General features: G+C 39.3%; 1 protein-coding gene across 2 annotated transcripts in view; it reads right to left on the bottom strand.

The window, feature by feature from the left end:
• Positions 1–21,853, bottom strand: part of PRELID2 (PRELI domain containing 2) — a 106,923-nt gene that overhangs the window by 59,322 nt on the left and 25,748 nt on the right. For both annotated transcript variants that reach the window (XM_033180782.1, XM_033180781.1), the window contains exons 3-4: positions 20,276–20,349; positions 18,236–18,396 (exon numbers count right to left, since the gene is read on the bottom strand). In XM_033180782.1, coding sequence (XP_033036673.1) covers positions 18,236–18,396; positions 20,276–20,349 — 235 coding nt within the window. The remainder of the gene's footprint in view (positions 1–18,235; positions 18,397–20,275; positions 20,350–21,853) is intronic.

The following is a 21,853-nucleotide window of genomic DNA, read 5'->3' as shown; positions in this document are numbered from 1 at the left end:
TGTCTGAGGAGCCACAAGTTATCTAAAGCTGCCCAGTACATGGTATGGGGCTTGATAAATTCTTCCCACAGGAATGACTGGAGCATAAGGTGGGTGTGGGAGATGTTAGGATATGAGACTGAAAGGATAATTGAAGACAAGATTGCAAATGGCCTCAGGCTGAGAAGTTTAGGCTTTACCCTGAAGGTAAAGGGGGTGTCTCTTCTGAGGACACTAAGGATCAGGTATAGATTAATAGTCACACCTGCACCACTGACTAAAACACTCATTGCCATTCCTTGATGCTTTTAGACAATTTCCTATCCCCCATTTTCACCACAGTGCTTACACTGAATGAGTTTAATGAGCATTTGTTAAATGAATTAATTCAATTTCTTTGTAATCAAAAATATTCAACACAGAAAACACCTTCCCAACCTTACATCTCTGTGGAAAGGAAATGAGAGCCACGTCTCCTGTATGTATAGTTGGCATGTGTTTATATGCATGCATATGTGAGCACATGCACTGAAACAAACAAACAAAAATCTGAGAAAATGCTGGATCCAGCAAACTGTCATTTTGGTCAAAATGGTTATTAAAACCTCTTCATTAGACCTCACTAATAGCAGTAGCCTCTACATTTAGATCAATTTAGATCATGCATACAATAAAAGGAAGCCTTCAGAATTCCTCTCTCCCTCTCCCCCCTCCTTTTCCTCCCCTTCTCTTACACACACACACACACACACACACACACACACAGGAGTTATCCCATCCAATCTGACATAAATACCTTCCATCTAAGCAGTTTTCACCTCTTAGATTTAAGCCTATTTAAAATGATTTGCTCATGTAAAACTGTATCCTGGTGACACTTATCGTTTCCATCTTTATTCTAGATTAATTAGAATAGAATTTTACAGTGATTTTAATATTGAGAAATGAAAAGTTGAGCAGTCTCACACTCCTGGGAGAGATGAACTCTTCAGTCCCCGGTCCTGAAGGCAAATGTAGGTGAGAGATTAATAAAAGTCTGTTACATCATATTCTAACCAATATTGCTTTCTGCCACTTTTGGGAGAAGTAAGTCCTCAGAAAAGCGCTCTCGGGTTTTGTCCACATATCAGAGAATAACAGGGCAGTAAAACAGGGTCATGTCCTTGCCATCAATGAGATGAGAGTTTATCCTATTATATTTTAAGACTGCCAGAGAATACTGCACTTTCCCTCAGTAACTCATTGATAAAGCACATCAGACACTCTTCTTACTACAAATAGCTAACCTAAATCCCTCACACTAGAATTCATCTCCATTTAAGTTCTGTGTAAAACACAGCAGTTTACACAACAACATATGGTTTAATTTCAGCTTCATTTAAAAAAAAAGATGGATGGATGGATGGATGGACAGACGGACAGACGGACAGATGAGTAAGTGAACAGAGCTAAAATGCTAACAACATTAGGGCATTAGAACTATATATGTTATTTACGTGCTTTGTTCTTCTTTTTAGTGGTTTATAAATTTTCTATTTAAAAAAATACGTATTCCTTTGGCAATCACCAAAAAAAGTCTATTGAGGAATAAGACCCTGAGTATCACTTTTATATAAATAAATAAGGCATTTTATAAATGACTCTGTGCCTTTTAAACCATTTTCAGCAATGGTACTCGCTAACTTCTGACTTCCTCTTCATTCAAAGTCTTGTTAAATCACCTCTTGGCTTTCCTTTTCCCACATTACGTAATCTCATTTCTTTGTAGCTGTGTCCTAAGACTTTCTCCTCACCCTGTACTTGAAGTATATAGTGTTTCATCATATACAAGACATAAAAGGATGATTCAAGTTTTCCTTCACCTATTTTTCATCTCTGAGAAGCCTACAGGGAGGACTCTCCATCACATTTATGGTATTACAAATTCAGGGTCATACCTACTCCTCAAAACCTAGTATTGTAACAGTGTCCACTCTATATCAGACATTGTATTATCTTCTGAGGTTGCTATGCTTTGAAAATTATTTTCTCTCTTTTATACATGAAGAAACTATGACAAAGAGATGTTAAATAACTTTCCCAAGGTCACATAGCTTAATGTCATGAGGATTCATTAGCTATCACCTCAAAATCCTAGTCTTCCTCTGCTCTCATTGAATGACAACTGTCTTTCTAGTCCATAAGATTAGAAATCTTAGCAACATGTTAGATGGTCCCCTCCCTATAATCAATCCAAACATCCAATAAGTCACCTAATTGTGCTTATTTCACTTGTAACATCCCTCAACAATCCATGTTACTCTCTTCCTTGCTACTGCTACTGCCTGGGCTTGGGATGGAATTCTCTCTCTCCAGGACCATTGCAAAGTACCTCCCAATGGGGTTCTGTCTCCAGCATGAATTCCCTATACTCCATATTGACAAAAGTCAACTTCCTAAGCACACACCGATCATGTCACTGCCTATTAAGGCAGAGTGAATAATGCCCATGTGCTCAGTCTTATGTGTATAAGACTCATCCACAATATTGCATGTAGTTGTTGTTTGTTCATTTTCATTGCTACATAGTGTTCTACTGATTGAAAACACTCCAAATTATTTATCCACTCTACAGAAGATATTTAGAATGGACCCAGCTTATGGCTATTATCAACAGTGCTATTATGAAAATGCTTATAATGTATCCAGATATATACGTGCACAAGTATCTCTGGAGTATCCAGCAGTCAATTACCTGGGCCATAGCACATGCACAGTTTCAACTTTAATAGATCAGGTCAAATGTTTTTCTAAATGGTTGTATCTATTTTTTCTTCATTGCATCCTCAATTCCAATTGCAAAGACTAGCCCATGGTAGGAAATCAGTAATGCATTTGGAAAGGAAAGGATGAAGAGATGGAAGGAGTATAGGGAAGAGAAAGTGAAGAAGCAAAAGAAGGGAAGAAATGTATAGTACATCTCAATACCTGTGTCAGGGAAAATGAACCAGATGTCTCAGGAGTTCCACCGGCTCAGGTCAACAGAAGACAACCTTCACCTGGCTGTGGGATAAGTCACCTACAAAATCTGAGAGTGAGGCTGACCCACTCAAGCAGCACCTGTATCTGAGTCCCATCTCTTGCTTTGTCCACTTAGTGGGTGTAATTCAAAACAGAATCCAATGGAACTGTGACAAAGAAAGCACAACTCAAATCCCAGAACACCTTTGTGAAAATGAAGGGTAGCTTATACAGTCATTTAAAAATTTGTTTTCTTCTGGATTTGAGAAAATAAAAAAGTTCAGGGGAAATATGGATCAGGAATTAATCCCCAGAGCACACAGCCACCAGTGCTGAATCCTCAAAACGGCAGTTTCCAGGAAAGCAAAAGCTCTTAATGAGATCCTGTCCTTGAATTATTGACTGGTTAGGTATGGCAAATCTTGCCTAATTGTTTTCATGATGCGAATCTAACTAAAATGTCTTTGAGGGGGAAAAAAAGTTTCCACAGATACTCTTGTTGTGATGACATCTCAGTTCTAATCATGTTTTCAGCATTCTCCTGTAAGTACACAGAAATAGGGGTCCCAAAGGAAACACAGGGTCTTCAAGTCAGATGGCCCACTCACTCCTGCCCAATTCCCTGGCTCTGCTGCTGCTGCAGAGACTTCCTGACTCACGGCTGCTCCACCATGCCAGACTATGTAGTCACTCCTATGCTGTCTGTCTGAACCCATTTACATAACTGCCTCCACAGAAAACCAATGCAATTTGCAGAGCTCTCAATATATGCTATGTAGTTTCAGCCTTAACATGAATGTGTGTATTTACACGTGTAAAATCACACACACACACACACACACACACACAATATATATATGTCTTTAAGACAGGGAACAAAGGTGTGGCTCCTGGAATTAGACCATTTACATTCAAGTCTTGTTTTATCTTGCCTACCCACCCACGTAGTAAGTTCCTGAAGCTCTGTGAAGTTTGCTCTTCTCTGTAAAATGGGGTTAATAATACCTATTTCATGAATTGTCTCAAGGTTGAATAGGGCAACATGTGGACAGCACTCAAGGTACTATGTGTAAGCATTCAACAAATGTGAGTAAACAGTACTAACACTAGTAACAATAATGCTGTTCTACTACAACCACCATTATTATTCCCTATTATTCCCATTTAAAGTAAAAAAAAAAAAAAAAAAAAAAAAAAAAAAAAAGCACAGTGGCTGAGAAGTCAAATAACCACTGTGAAAATCCAGTCCCAGCCAACTCCAAGACTCTGCAATTTATTAACTTCTAGGTGGCACTCAATCACCATAAACCACTTGGCAATGAAGGGAATGAACCCATCCCCATCCCAGTTCTGACATTCAAAGCTCTTGGAGCAGAAGCCTCCCAACTTCCCAGCCTCCTGTCCCACCCTGCTACCCCACACTCTGCACTGTGAAACCAAACACTCTACCGTCCTTCTCTGACCTCCTCTCCTCAGTGCTTTCCCTCTGAGCTGTTCTTCTAACCCATGCCAGAAACCAACAGCTTGTTACCTAAATTACTAACAATGAGTATCAACAGGGTATGCCATAACACTAAGAAATAAATTAAATGGTAGAATTTCAGAGGCCCAATAGGTTAGTACAGGTACATATGTCAGGACAGTCTGGCTCTGTCTCTTAAAACATGGTATTTAAGAATTGATTATTAATATGCCTCACGCCTATAATCCCAGCACTTTGGGAGGCTGAGGCATGAAGATCACGAGGTCAGGAGTTCGAGACCAGCCTGGCCAACATGATGAAACCCCATCTCTAACAAAAATATAAAACATTAGCTGGGTGTGGTGGCACACGCCTGTAAACCCAGCTACTCGGGAGGCTGAGGCAGGAGAATTGCTTGAATCCGGGGGGCGGAGGTTGCAGTGAGCCAAGATCATACCACTGTACTCCACTCTGGGCAGCAGAGCAAGACTCTGTCTCAAAAAAAAAAAAGAAGTGATTATTAATAAAAACAGTTAACATATTTTCATAGCCTATTGTGGTAAAGCATTGTATTAAGTTTTTTATATGCATGCCTTTCAGTTAATTCTCACAACAGTCTTAGAAGGTATATAATATTAACCCGAGTTTACAGATTAAAAATACTGAGGTTCAAAGAGGCAAACTTACTTAGGGTCACACAAAAATAAGTGACAGGGCCACTATTAACACAGTTAACTTCAGATCCCATGTCCCTTCCCACAACCCTATTACCTAGAAAAGCGTCTATTTAGTGAAAGCTTACGGGCATCCTGAGTTGATGGCGAAGCTTCAAAACACACAATGGTTTGTAAACTAGCTTAGGTGGAGGCTTGTCTTGGGATATCAGACCCAACAGTGCATGCATCCCACTCACAGCTGGTGCTGATTGTCTGCCCAATGGAGGAGGTAGACCCTAAGACTAGATTGTCACCATGTTCCTCTCTATTGTCTCGAGATCTTTAGGTTATCCTGCATTATCTCAATGCCTGGTTAATAAAGTATCGTAATTTTTAATACCAAAATTTTTTATTTCCTATAGCTACAAAAGCTAACCAAACCAAAGAAAAAATTTTAACTGGCATCTGTGTTTCCTAAGAGCAGAAAATGCAATATAATTTGACACTAATCATACTCACTAAAGTCTCCCCTCCTCATCCCTTATTTCCATTGATCATTCTTGCATAAATTCAGTAGAGCCCTCATCTGAATTTTGACTTTTCAGCAGGTGTTTCCACTGAAGAGTGTTTAGTGTTTGCCAGATAGCCAGAATATTAACTGATCATGCTTTATAAGATTAACAAGAGTTTTACAAAAAAATGAAATTCCAAAAGGGCTGCCAGCTGTATGTTTGCTTACCACTGGGACCATGGGATACTTACTAGATATCAGGGATTCCAAATCTAGCTACTCAACAGATTCATCAGGAGAACTTTAAAAATGTCGATTTTCAGGAGTCAGTCCAGGGATACAAAACTAGAATTACCAAGGTGAATCTACATTTTTAACTCCCCCACTGAATCTTGGGCCAACATACAACTCAAAACAACTCAAAGGAAAAGGAGGATGAAAAAAAAAATGTCAACAGGCGTCCACTAAGATACAATTATGTATCACCTAACAATGAAGATATGTTCTGAGAAATGCATTATTAGGCAGCTTCATCATTGTGCAAACATCATAGAGTATACTTGCGTAAACCTAGATGGTGTAGCTTACTATACATGTAGGCTAAATGGTAGAGTCTATTGCTCCTAGGCTTCAAACCTGCACAGCATCTTACTATATGGCATACTGTATGCAACGGCAACACAGTGGTGTTTGTGTATCTAAACATATCTAGACATAGAAAAGGCACAGTGAAAGTACAGTATAAAAGATACATACCACATATATACCATTTATAAAAAATGATACATACTTACCATGAATGATGGAGCCTGCAGTACTGAGGTCACTCTGCATAAGTCAGTGAGTGAGTGGTGAGTAAATGCAAAGGTCTAGGATATTACCGTACACTGCTGTAGACTTTATAAATACTGTACACCTAGGCTACACTAAATTTATTTTTAAAATTTCCTTTTTCAATAACAACCTTAGCTTACTGTAATTTTTTTACCTTATAAACTTTTTCATTTTTAACTTTTTCACTCTTGCAAGCACACTTAGCTTAAAACATAAACATATTGCATAGCTGTACAAAAATATTTTCTTTTATATTCTTATTCTATTAACATTTTTCTTTTTTTTTTTACTTTTTAAATATTTTTGTTAAAAACTAACACAAAAACACACACATTAGTCTAGGACTACACAGGGTCATGATCATCAATATCACTGTCTTCAACCCCCACATGTTGTCCCACTGGAAAGTCTTCAGGGGCAATAACACACATGAAGCTGTCATCTCCTATGATAACAATGCTTTCTAGAACACCACTTGAAGTACTTGCCTAAGACTGTTTTACAGTTACCTTTTTAAAATATTTTATAAGTAAGGAGTACACTTTAAAACAACAATAAATGGTATTGTAATTACATAAACCAGTAACACAGTCATTTATTACCATTTGTATGGTTTGGCTCTGTATCCCCACCAAATCTCATCTCAAATTGTAATTCCCATATGTCAAGGGAGGGACCTGATGGGAGGTAATTGGATCATGGGAGTAGTTTCCCCCATGCTGTTCTCCTGACAGTGAGAGAGTTCTCATGAGATCTGATGGCAGTTTCCCCTGCACTCTATCTCTCTCCTGCCACCTTGTGAGGAAGGTGCTTGCTTCTTCTTCACCTTCTGCCATAATTGTAAGTCTCCTGAGGCCTCCCCAGCCATGTGGAACTGTGAGTCAACTAAACCTCTTTCCTTTATAAACTACCCTGTCTCAGTTATTTCTTTATAGAAGTATGAAAAAGAACTAATATACCACTGTCAAGTATTATGTTCTAATACACCATTATCAAGTATTATGTATTGTACACACTATACTTTTATACGACTGGCAGCACAGTAGGTTTGTTTATACTGCCATCACAACAAACACATGAGTAATGCATCATGCTATGATATTAAGATGACTATGATGTTACTAGCCAACAGGACTTTTTCAGCTCCCATATAATCTTACGGTACCACCTTAATATATGCAGTCTGCCATAGACTGAAATGTTGTAGGCAGTGTCGGACTGTATCTCAAAAGCTCCTACTTAGGTCATTGAATGCTCTCTTGGCTAAACATCATTGTTTCTAGCTCGGTTATCACTTCCCTTTTCAATAAAACAGCTTACTCTAATTTTCAAAATTAGTAACTTTAAACAGTCACCACACTTTGAAAACAACATTTAATCCCATTAGTTCCAAAAACTTATATTTATTCAGTGCTTTATAAATGTGCATAGCATGTCTACTGTTTATCTTATTAAGTCTTCACTTCACTCTGTGAGGGAGCTCAGGCCAGCTTTATCCCTTTTCCCAGAGTCAAAGAGCACATAAAATGACCAAGCAGAAACAAGAAGAGAAGCTCCCAGATTACTGGCTCAATGCACAGATTCTCTCTACATATCATTTCCTACCAAGTCGTACTGGGCTTCCCCAGTTTGAACTTGCCCTGCAGCAAATTCCTTCTCTTTTCCTTTCCTACCCACAAACCCCCTGCCATTCTCATTTCAGCCCACAGGTACTATCTGCATCCCCTTTAGCAGATTTTCATTCATCATTCATTAGACAAATGGTGATGAAGCATCTTCTGTGAGCCAAGCACTGTGCTAAATACACGGGATACAGTGGTAAACTGTGACCTCTGTGCACAGCCACCACAAAACAATTAGTACAGGACAAAAAAAAACAGAGGAGACTCTGATTATATGAACACAAACATCAAATGGCAAATGAGTATCTTTTGGAGGGCAGTCTTATTAAGCCAAAAATAAAGCTCCAGCCCAGATGATTATATTTGTATAGAAAAGGCTTTACTGCTTGGCTTTTCAAAATTGGTGGTGCTTTCTGCTAATTGTTTGATTATCCGCTGGTGCACTGGAAATCAAGGTCAATATGAGCAGAGGGAGTCATGTTTTGGGACGAATACAGTAGTATTTATTCAGGCTATTAGTTAACTACACCCTCAAGCCCTTTAGCTCCAGGACTGGGCTTAGAAATAATTCCTAAGTCAGCAGAGCCAGAGTATTTTAATACTTCAGTAAAAGTAGGTCTGGAGGTCAATCAAAAATGCCACTGCTAATCTTAAAACACACAGAAGTCACCAGACTACCGAATTCACTCATGGAGAAAAAACTAAAAAGACTCCAGAGCAGGGTGAAACAATGGACACCAAAAAATATGTCCAATTAGCTCTCAGCACATGCAAATTATATTATTTGTGATTTTTCAGATGAACACTTGAGACTTAGGACATTTTAATCCAGAAATTCAAAAATAAAACATTTAAAAAGTTATATACATATCTATTACACAGTGAAGAAGATTCACGAGTAATTTCAGTAGTAATGAAAATGTATTGACCTAACAAGAGCTGCAGTCAGACGCAGGGACTCGCGCCTGTAATCCCAGCACTTTGGGATGTCAAGGCGAGAGGGTCACTTGAGGCCAGGAGTTCAAGACCAGCTGGACAACACAGTGACACCCTGTCTCTATGAAAAAGAAAAAAAAATTAGCCAGGCATTATAGCACACACCTATATCTCAGCTACTCAGAGGCTGAGGTGGGACAATTGCTTGAGCCCCAAAGTTTAAGTCTGCAGTGAGCTGTGATTGTATTACTGTACTCTAACAGTTTCTCATCTCATTAATGTAATTCTGTGTTTAAGTTTGATTTTGACTTGTTTTTTACTATATGCCATGAGGGATATATTCAAATGATCAGCACACATTTTGCTAAGCTGAGCTGTTTTTTTTTTTTTTTTTTTTTTTTTGAGACATGGTCTTACTCTGTCACCCAGGCTGGAGTATGCAGTGGCGCAATCTTGGTTCACTGCAATCTCCGTCTCCCAGGCTTAAGTAATTCTCCCACCTCAGTCAGCCCCCCAAGTTGTTAGGACCACAGGCATACACCACCACGCTTAGTTAATTTTTGTATTTTTAGTACAGACAGGGTTTCTCCATGTTGCCCAGGCTGGTCTGGAACTCCTGGGCTCAAGCAATCCGCCTGCCTTAGCCTCCCAAAGTGCTGGGATTACAGGCATGAGCCACTGTGCCTGGCCCCTTCATCAAGTCTTGACACACTGCCATGGCCCAGCTATGCCCAACCACTCTGCCCAGGAGAGGGTGGGCCAAATGGGGTCCTAAAATGGTTTTTATGCAACGAGGCTATAAGTACCTGGAGACAAAGAGCCAGCCTCCAACCTGCCCATGGGCCTAGGCAGGGCTCTGCGAGAGCTTTTGCTTTTCCGCCTTTCCCGGCCTCCCGAAGTGCTGGGATTACAGGCGTGAGTCTCCGTGCCTGGCCTGGCTGGGCATTTTTATTGTCAAAAATAAGCATCAGAGGATAAGCAGAAGCTTTTAGACGTGGAAAGCTATGGACATGGCCATTGAGATGCTGTGTTGAGTGTAGAAGAATAATCTTGCTACATTTGAGGAAAAACCCAGTTCCACAACATCATGAATAGAATAGGTTCCCACTGATAGTAGTAACTTGAAGATACCAAAAAGTTTTTACTTAGCATAAAAACACATATGCTGAAAGAGTAAAGCCAAAGAAAATACTTTTACAAGGTCATTATCTTTCAGAATTACATTGTAGTACTTGGATAAAGCAAATGTCAATTACTAAAACCAAATCAAATGCATGTCAATTATAGTCCCACATGGTATAACAAATACCTATTAAAAGGAAAAGGGTAATAAATAAGAACCAGAAACTAACAAATAAATATATTTTAAAGAACAGACACAAACACAAAATGATAAGAAATTAACAAACCTATCTCAGAACATAAGGTTTTAGAGGGTAAAAACCATGACTTTTTCTTCTTTCTGAAAATCTAAAATAATACACTTCATTCTCCATTTTCAAAGTAAATGCCTGCGTCCTGCTCTACATAATAAAGCATATTCCCACAAAAGCTGACTTTAATTTTTTCCTCTTTTCAGATTAAGATTCACTTATCTTTTTTCTGATTTGGCCCAAGTGTCTTAAGGCAAAGCAGAGCACGAGCATGGCATCTCTCATTCTACACACTCAAGCAGTGCATCAGAGGACCCTATGTGATGCCCCTGAATCTACAGCCGCCAAGATCATTGCATGAACCTAGAAGAAAACCAGAAATGTGAGCAGATTCAGTCCATGCCAATTGCTTGCATTGACCCTGAATACTATTCTCTCCAGAGCTTAAATTTCACTCTGGAACTAAAACACAAGGTTCCCAGTCCCATGCCTCTCAAATTGAGGCACTCGTAGCCCCAAAGATGAGTACTGAGGGAATGCAAAGCCCAACATGAACATATTTCTGCAGTGTAACAGTAAATCATTACAAACACTGTTTCTATATTAAATACACACTGAGAATTAGAATCAAAAGTTATCAGAATTTTTAAGATTATGAAAATAACAATTGTAAAAGTAATAATACAAAACACTAATATCTGCTGACCACTATGGGCTGGCACTATTTTAAGCTCTCTCTAGGTGCGACTTCATTTAATTCATACAACCACCCTCTGGGAAAGGGTTATCATCCCCAACATACAGATGAAGAAACTGAGGAGTAGAGAAGTGACACAGATTGTACAAGGGCACATAGTTACAGTTTCAGAGGCAGAATTCTTCTCTTTCCTCTTTTTTTGTTTGAGACAGAGGTTGTATTAGTCCATTTTCATGCTGCTGATAGAGATATACCTGAGACTGGGTAATTTATAAAGGAAAGAGGTTTAATGGACTCACGCTTCCACAAGGCTGAGGAGGCCTCACAATCATGGTGGAAAGCAAAAGGCATGTCTTACGTGGCAGCAGTCAAAAAAAAAAAAAAAAAACCGCTTGTGCAGGGGAACTCCCCTTTATAAAACCATCTGATCTCGCGAGACTTATTCACTATCACAAGAACAGCACGAGAAAGACCTGCCCCCATGATTTAATTACTTCCCACTGGGTCCTTCCCATGACACATGGGAATTGTGTGAGCTACAACTCAAGATGAGATTTGGGTGGGGACACAGCGAAACTATATCAGGGGTCTTGCTCTGTTGCCCAGGTTGGAATTAAATGGCAGGATCACAGCTTACTATAGCCTTGACCACCCGGGCTCAAGCGATCCTCCCACCTCAGCCTCCTATGTAGCTAGGACCACGGCCATGTGACACCATGCTTGGCTAATTACTTTATTATTTGTAGAGACAAGGTCTTGGTATGTCACCAGGCTGGTCTCGAACTCCTGGCCACAAGATCCTCCCACTTTGGCCTCCCAAAGTTCGGGGATCATAGGTATGGAGCCACGCCTGGCCCAGTGGTAGGATTCTAAACACAGAAGCCTACTCAGTTACTGTGGCATAGGACATGAGAGGAGAGACCCTGTGCAGGCCTGGAGGGAGTCAGGTTGGCTGTGTAAATAAATCAGATCTGTAAATTACTAGACAAAGTAGTCAGACATAGAAAAATAAGAGACTATGAAGCTGCCTTAGGTCTTGCTGGCTTTCCAATTCCTGGTTCCTATCCCTCAGGAAGCCTGATCACTGGTACAGAAATATCCCTGTAATAATCTGCAGTAGTGAGTTTCCATTACTTCCAAAGCAAAATAAAGACAACGGACAATGTGATGCCAAGAAAACATGAAGAGGAAAAAACGTGTGCAGAGTCCCCTTCTACTACACCCCAGTTATTTCTGTTCAGGTGCCTACCCACCCCCATGCAGCCATGTGCTTCAGAGGGAGACGACCTCACCCCCTGCTCCAAGGGCAGATCTTGACTGGATCTGCCAATACACCCATATCATTCCTCTGAACACGCTGATTCGTCTAGGGGAGCAGGTGTCCTAAGTTGACTCAATCAGCATCAGGGGAAGGGCTTTTTTCCTCACGGCTAGGAGACAGGTTCCCTCCTCGACATAGCTCTTTCTCTCACTAAATGTGGACAAATTAGTATGCTGATTCTAGATGCTGTTGACAGTCATGAGGAATCCAAACTTGAAAAAAAAAGTTGACATACAAAGGTAGAGCCCAAAGAATAAGAGCTATGGAAATACTGCCCACTTGGCTATGAGATAATGCAGTTCCTTAGTGAGAGGAAGGGCAATGTCGCTGCCAACCGCTTAGATTCGAAAGCCAAACAGCCCATGTTTGAATCTGGTGCTGCCATTTACTGGTCATCCTACCTCGAACAGGTTACTTGACATCTCTAGCCTCAGTTTGTAAAACAAAGATAATAGTTCCAACCTCACATGGTTATTATGAAGATTAAATACAGACACACACATACACATACACATATACATATATACACTGAGTACTCAAAGCAGAGCCTGCACATAGTAAACGCATGTAAGGGATGGCTGGTATTGTCTGAGTCAGGGTTTCTGCTACTTGCAGCACAAGGCAGCCTAACTGATACAGGAGGAGGGATAAAGTAAGTACAGGAGGGCTTCTCTGAGGCATGGAATGACAACCTGGGTTCTGGGAGAGTCAGATGAGTGAGAAACAGGACATCACCCTATCTTCCCATACCTATTATGGAGAGAAGAGAAATTCCATTCCATAAAAACTACAGGAAGACAATGTCGTACACAATTAGTGAAGGAAGAAAGCATATTAGAGCTATCCAGTTGTAATAGTACAGATGGGGGAAAGTCCAATGTAGTTCTCTCACCCAAGAAGGTGCCACAACTGTAGAGATGTCAGTGGGAAGCCAAAATCAGAACTATGTAAAGAGGACATAGAGCAAGGCTTAGTTTCTAAAGGAAACTTGTTTTGAGCCCATCTCTGAATTGAGCCAACAGGCCATGCACAGGGACAGAGTGACATCTGGTTTCTAGTCACACACCCACACCTGCTAACCAACACACAGCTTGAAAGTCTAATTTTACACTTAGTAGCCCTGACAGCTTTTTCATTCCCTTAAAAAAAAAATTGTCCCTATTCTGGGTGCAGTAGCTAGCCATTACTCTCATATTTCCTTAGCAAAGGGAAGAAATTAAAGTAATAATGAATCTTTCTTGGATGCCCCCATCCCATGCCATTACCTATTTATTTAGAATGTCTGCCTAAATGCCTTTCTAAATGCATGTCAAGAGCTAAGGAAACATAAGTTCTCTAGAATGTGGATCCCAGCTTTCAGCATATCAGCCCCTACTCAGAAACCTTTGTGTGGCTGCTTGTTGCTGAAGGGACAAAATCCATCCTTCATACCTGGGATCCAAAGCACTCTACAGAACAAGATAAACCTATCCTTTGTAAATGTTCGTATTCCTGCCTCACCACTGTGCTCAAAGTGGAGTCTACCATACCTGCATTTGTATCTTGGTTTAGCAATCTACTGACTGTATCACCTTGGGCAAGTTATTTAACCTAAGCCTCAAAAGAATGCACATGAAGGATACAGCTTTGACCTTGACATAGTAGGCATCAATAAGTGTTAGCCTGCTGTGTCAATGATAGAAAAGGTAGTGTTTTGAAGAGGATTGGAACTTAAAAAACCAAAGAAAGAAAAAAAAAACATATAACTGGTCAAACCTTCTTATACAGGAGTCTGGTCATATGTTCCAAAATATAAAATGCACATAACCTTTGACTAAGAAATCTCACTTTGCTCAATCTACCTTAAATGGTAATTGAATAAGTGGGAAAATATGTAATCATAGAGATTTTCATCACAACACTGTTTGTAAGAGCAAAACCAATCTAAGTATCAATTAGGAATGGACCAAGAAAATCATGTAAACAGACAGTATCTCCAGGTATGATAATATTTCCTTTTTTTCTCAGAATTGGTTAATATTTTTACAAGACACGTGCATTATTGTTTCTAGAATCAGAATGACTATTTTAAAATACTTTTTGAAAAACACACAAAGAAAAATTGTTCCTAAAGGATATCCTCCCTGGATTCTCAGAGCTAATTGTCATTTTACATATCACGGATGAAGGTTTAGTTTACCTTTTAGGACTAGCTAATAGCTCAAATATGTGCAAAAATTAAGGCTAAAACGAAGTAGATGAAATGATTTTTTTGCACAAAATCAGCCAATTCCATCCTTTTGCTCTTTCTACATACAAAGAAAGGAGCTCTATTTTCTGGCCACAGCCTTTACACTTAATCCCAAACATCTATGCCCTATGTGAAACTCTTGTCATGAGAGAGACTAAGACAGAAAAAATAGTGGGTGGTTCAGAGCAAGCCCACCTCTGATGCTAGTAAGACATGGCTTTCACACCCACTCAGCGGGCTGCTGCAGCATCCTAGAATTATCACTACAGGACCAAAGTTATGGAGAGCAGTAATGATTTGGACAAGTGTTTGGGCTTAAGAATGGATTTTAGATTTTTGGTTTATAGTTGTTTGGGCTTGAGGGCTTTACTGTTTCCATAAAATGATAAGTATATAATAAAAAATTCAAACCACACAGAACAGTAACAAAAAACACAGATAATTATCCAGTTCACAGCAACCACAGTTCACAGCAATAATCACTGTTAACATTTAGTGCTTATATTTTGCTTATTTTTAAACATGTCTCAAAAAAATCATCTTTCACCCATTATACTGGCAAAAGTTAAAAAGCATGTGAATAAGTACGGACAATGTTGTAAGGGAATGAGCCCTCTCATGTGTTGTTGATCAGTGTAAAATGTGCATATTAACACATTGGAAGGCAATGTGGCAGAATCTGTATGCTGTGACTGCATGTCGGTACCCTCCCCCACCACCCCCAATTCCTGTGTTGAAACTTTAACCTGCAGTGAGATGGTACTAGGAGACTGAGTCTTTGGGAGGTAGTTAGGTTTTCATGAGGTCATAAGTTAGAGACTGCATGATGGGACTGATGTCCTTATAAAAAGAAACCAAGACTAGAACTCACTCTATCCACTATGTGAGGCAATGATGAGGAGGCAGCATCTGCAAGCCAAAAATATGGCCTTCACCAGACACTGGAAAGGCCAGTGCTTAGACGGTGGATTTACCAGCCTCCAGGCCTGTGAGAAATTAACATTTACTATGTAAGTCACCTAGTTCATGGTATTCTTGTTATAGCAGCCCAAACTAAAACACTATATAAACTAATAAAAGTATGCATGTCCTGAGAATCAGCTATATAGTTTTCTGTATTGAGATATAATTCACTTACCATAAAATTCACTCTTTCAGGGTACACAATTCAGTGAGGTTTAGTATATTCATAGAGTTCTGCAACCATCAACACTAATTCCAGGACATTTTTATCACCCCAAAACAGAAACTCCGTACCCATTGGCAGTCACTCATCACTCTCCTCTCTCCCTAACCCATGACAACCAATAATCTACATTCTGTCATTATGGATTTACACATTCTGGACTTTTCAGATAAATGGACCCATACAATATGTGGCCTTTTGTAACTGCCTTCTTTCATTTTGCATATTTTCAAAATTTGTCCATGTTTAACCATGAATCAGCACTCCATTCCTTTTTATGGCTAAATAATATTCCATTTTGTGAATATATTACATTGGGCTATATATTTATCAGTTGATGGATATTGGTTTGCTTCTACATTTTGGCTATTATAATGCTGCTATGAAAGTTTTGTACAAGATTCTGTGTGGACATATATTTTCTCATTTCTCTTGAAGTACCTAGGAGTGAAATTGCTGGGTCAAATGGTAATTCTATGTTTAACTTTTTGAAGATCTGAAAAACTGTTCTCCAAAGCAGCTGCACTATTTTATATTCCCATAAGAAATATGTAAGGGTTCTAATTTCTCCACATATCCACAACCAACACTTGTTATTGTGTGTCTTTTTTTTTTTTTTTTTTTTTTTTTTTCCCTGAGACAGAGTCTCATTCTGTTGCCCAGGTTAGAGTGCAGTGGTGCTATCTCGGCTCACTGAAACCTTCATCTCCTGGGTTCAAGTTATTCTCGTGCCTCAGCCACCCATGTAGCTGAGACCATAGGCGTGCGCCACCACACTCAGCTAATTGTTGTATTTTTAGTAGAGATGGGATTTTGCCATGTGACTAGGCTGGTCTCAAACTCCTGGCCTCAAGTGATCGGGCTGCCTTGGCCTCCCAAACTGCTAGGATTACAGGCATGAGCCACCGCGCCAAGCCTGTTTTTCACCTTCTTGACAGTGTCCCTTGAAACACAAAAGTTTCTAACTGATGAAGTCAATTTTATCTATTTTTAATCTTGCTGCTTAAATTTTTGCTATCATATCTAATAAATTACTACCTAACCCAAGATCACAAAGATTTATACCTAAGTTTTCTTCTAAGTGTCTTATAGTTTTAACTCTTTCATTTAGGTATTTGATCTATTTTGAGTTAGTTTTGTATTCTACACGAGGTAGGGAATCTAACTTCATTCTTTCATATGTGGATATCCAGTTATCCCAGCACCATTTGTTGAAAGAAATATTCTTTCCCCATTGATTGGTCTTATAATATTAATGGTTTTAAACCTATCTAAAATGTTCTATAGTTTAATTGTGGCAGTGGTGGCACAACTACATGTTTGTCAAAACTCAAAGAACTATACACTAAGAAAAGTAAGTTTTATTATATGCAAATAATATCTCAATAAACTTGATATTTAAAAATTCTACTTTAGGCCAGGCACAGTGGATCACGCCTGGAATCCTAGCACTTTGGGAAGCTGATGTAGGAGAATCACTTGAGCCCAGGAGTTTGAGACCAGCCTGGGCAACATAGTGAGACCCCATGTCTACAAAACAAACTTGTTTAATTAACTAGGCATGGTGACACATGCCTGTAGTCCCTGCTTCTCAGGAGACTGAGGCAGGAGGGTCACTTGAGCCCAGGAGGCTGAGGTTACACTGAGCCATGATCACGCCATTGCACTCCCGCCTAGGTGACAGAGCGAGACTGCATTTAAAAAAAAAAATCTACTTTAGATAAACAACTCATATATAACATAAAGGATCACATACAAGGAACATATGCTTCACAAATATTATAGTATTGTTTGTAAAAAAAAGAACTTAGATACCATCTGTCTATCAAAAAAGTAGTAGCTATGTAAAATGTCATACAGTCACAGGATTGAATTATATGCAATAAAGGAATAAGCTAGATACATATACATATTTATATATTTATATATATTTGTTTATATATATTTATATATTCATATATCACATGGTTTAAGATCAGAAACATTCCATGAAGTAAAAAAAAGTACACAATTTACAAACTCACAATTTACAAAATAATTTATAATTTATAATATATGTTTAAAAATGTATACAAAATCATACTATACAGACTCTATGAGTATATATGTAAGTATCTAAAGGTATCTCTTTAAGGTCTGGAAGAATATTCAGCAAACTGATAACACACACTACTTCTCAAGAGGGTGCAAAAGACACCAGGATTGGGAGGGATGGTCAGATGGGAGTTGAACCCTATCATTTCCTGATCTTCCCTCCAAAAAATTCATTAATTACTGTGATTAAAAAATTAATAATGTGGAATTCATACGAGTTATAAACAGGTCATAAGTATAGAACCATAGATTTTGAATGTATGTACTTATGTGTCCATCCCTGCATCCAAAACACACACACACACACACACACGCACACACACACGTGTCTTACCAATTTGGGTTTTCCATACTTTCCCGGAAGACAGACTCTTCCTTCATGGATGCATATTGTGTCCACGTAAGGCAGTGACTCCGTATAGCCATGTTTCTTTCCCGAGGATTGAGCCATGACTCCTCTTCTAATTGGATATTAGGTACTTTCAAAATGCTCACCTGTCCAACAGAAAGAGAATGGCTTTCTTAATTTAGGAAGAGCAGGCTACATAATGACCACATCCAGAGTTACTCTCAGTCTTGGATAACCAAGAGGACAAGTAATCCTGATATATGGATGATGGCTCACCAGTGGCTGTACGTTTTTGATAATCAAACATACTATGACCTTACTAAGTGCTGGTGAGGACATGCAAATGACCCAGGATTTATGTAGGCTATACAGTCCCTGGCCTAATTTCCCTAACTGGTAAACACTAAGCAAATTATCAGCCTCCTTCACATCTCCTCTAAGGCTGGTTATGGACTTCTTAAATTGATGGATTCTAATCGAGCCCACTTACAGGCTTACATGCAGAACAATATCAGGTAAAATATTTTCTTCATTTTAAACTCTGTCCAGTATGTAGAAATGTATGGTTTCCTAGGTGAAGACATGGAAAACTACAAAGGCAGAATTGTACAAGTCAGAGGTGTCCTTAAATTATTTAAGAATTGAGATACAAGACAAAGTTGAATGCCTTTTTAAATAATAGATTCAGAGTGAGTATACAGGGCAAAGGCAGGGTACACACTCTGGAAAAAGCCAGTAATAATTTGCTGCTACAGTGCAACAAGTTTTGCCATCTGGAAAAAAGAAAGTTCATTTTCATTTTCATATCAGCTTTATTGCACTGAATAATGTGACAGTCTTTTAATTCATGATAAGGAAGTGATGGAAGCTGCCATTTGTTCCACATACAACACAGCAATTTAATTTGCAAGCTAGTCGGCAGGAGCCAAGCTGGGTTCCACATTTGATATGGTTTGGCTGTGTCCCCTCCCAAATCTCATCTTGAATTGTAGCTCCCATAATCCCCACATGTCATGGGAGAGACTCAGTGGGAGGTACCTGAATCATGGGGGCGGGTTTTCCCGTGCTGTTCTCATGACAGTGAATAAGTCTCATGAGATCTGATGGTTTTATAAAGGGCAGTTCCCCTGCACACACTCTCTTGCCTGCTGCCATGTAAGATGTGCCTTGGCTCCTTCACCTTCCACCATGATTGTGAGGCCTCCCCAGCCATGTGGAACTGTGAATCCATTAAAACTCTTTTTATTTATAAATTACCCAGTCTCAGGTATGTCTTTATTAGCAGCCTGAGAATGGACTAACACAACATCACACACAGAATCTCTCTCAGGTTGAAACTACTCTCTGAGACCTGTTTGAAAGGGCATATCCAGATGCTTTCCTCTGACTTCCTCATAGATCTAAAAGGACTCCCACTGAAAATCCCTCTATGGTTCAAGCAATGTGATTAAAATTTCCACTCATCTTTTTCCAACAAAGAATCACCAGAGTGCTCTTCTTCAAAGAGAGAAAACAATTTGCTATCATGAAGATTTCATCATCAATGATATTACTTTAGAGAAATACACATAAAGACAACAGAGGGCGTGGAGAACATTATTCTCCGGTAAATAGCTGTTATCTCTGATAGTGAATTAGAAACTGAAGTTTTTCTCTTTCTTATTAAAGATGAGACTAAATATTTACAATCTTCCCATTTCTGATCATTCTCACCTAGGAGTCATTTCTAATCATGAAAAGATTAGTCACTTCATGCAAAATGCCAAAAGTATCTTTAAAGTAACTGCACAATATCTCTATGTCCATTAAGAGTCCTTCACAAGACAGGGAGACAAAGTATCTCCAGTGGCATCTGCTAAAACTGAGGTTGGATAAGAAAGAGCTTTCTTCCTCAGAAGGCTGTGAAGTAAAAGGAGGAGGAAGTTTCTAATGCTCCTTTACATCAGAAAACGCTGTTCCTTTTCATGACTATTAAAAAATACTCAATGTTACAACAACTGTGATTAAACTTTAAAATGAACTTACCTTCCTTAAAATTTCTGGAACCACATTCTGACAGATTGCAATCCTCTTTCTGTAGATGACCCCTGTTGATTCATCTAAAGAAAACAGAAAATTTTTTATACACAACAAATTAAGGAAATGTGTTCTTTTCTTAGTGTCAATAAATCTTGGGAGGGGTTTTGTTGTTTTTTGGGTTTTAGTTGTTTTTTTTTTGAGACACCCAGGCTGGAGTGCAATGGCATGGTCTCGGCTCACTGCAACTTCCACCTCCAGGGTTCAAGTGATTCTCCTACCTCAGCCTCCCGCAATAAATCTTTTAAAGTCAATCTCAATTTTCTATTTGCAGAATTCCCGCAGAAAATGTTTAATTCAAACTTCAGTTTCCTTGACATTTTTCTGGGCCAAATCAGATATTCCCTATCTGTGATGAAGGAATAAGGGTACAACAGTAACTCAGAATGCACACTCCAATGTCAAGGATGAAATAATCACAACCATTCGCTGCTCTGGACTATCCGTGTTAGTGCCCCAATGACGATGACCAGTGGGACTCCTGCTCAACTCCAAAGAGAATTTTTCAACAAAAAGGGGGAGAACCTGATGCTGCTACCTTCTGTACCAAACTTTCAAGCACAGATATCTGGCTACAAAATTTAAACCTATAATTCATTTTACTAGCCACATTTATCTCTCATAAGAGTGTAGACTTCCTGTTGTTACCTGCAGCAAATTTGTACGCGTCTGCAGCAACCTCAATACTGGCCTCCTCAGAAGAAGGAATTCGACTGAGGGGCATAAGGCAGAAGGAGGGACCAAGACAAGTTTTAGAGCAGGAGTGAACGTTTATTATAAAGAATAGGAAATGGCTATTCCTATTCTTTTTATAAACCTTCCTAAACAGGAAAAAGCTATTCCGGTTCCTTTAGAATGGGAATGAAAGGAAGGAAAAGACACTTGGAAGACAGCCAAGCGGGCAACCTGAAAGGCAAGTGTGTGGTCTGACCTTTTGACTTGGGGTTTTACGCGTTGGCATACATCCGAGGTCTTACATCACTTCTCCCAAATCCTGAGATCTTATCAGGAAGCTGCTGATCATCAGTTTCAGGTGTTTTCTATCTATTAGGAGCATGCCTTTGCCTGATGCCAGCTGTGACCAATTATTACTTTAGTCAGACAGTTAACAACCGCCTGACCATCACCTGATGGTCACCCAGCACTCCTGGGTGGGTGCGTGCGTGCGTGCGTGTGTGTGTGTGTAAGCTCTCTTCTGTGTGTATGTGTGTGTAAACTCTCTTCTGTGTGTGTAAGCTCTCTTCTGTGTGTATATGTGTAAGTCCTCTTCTATATGTGTGTAAGCTCTCTTGTGTATATGTATGTAAGCCCTCTTCTCTCTCTCTCTCTGTGTGTGTAAGCCCTCTTCTATCCTGCTCATACTTGACTAGCTACCCACTGTAACACTAGGACTGCAACCATTTTGCTCTGCGATGAAGTTTCCAGAATTAAATCAGGGATGTAAAAAACAATGTTAAGAAAAAGAAACGCAGAGGCAGAGAAAAGAATAAACTCTGAATTGCAGTCTTCTGCTTTGTGAATCACTGT

Source organism: Trachypithecus francoisi, unplaced genomic scaffold, assembly GCF_009764315.1.
Source record: "Trachypithecus francoisi isolate TF-2019V2 unplaced genomic scaffold, Tfra_2.0 Lachesis_group2, whole genome shotgun sequence".
NCBI lineage: Eukaryota > Metazoa > Chordata > Mammalia > Primates > Cercopithecidae > Trachypithecus > Trachypithecus francoisi.
Note: the sequence above shows the minus strand (reverse complement) of the source record. Positions and strands in the feature narration are given on the sequence as shown.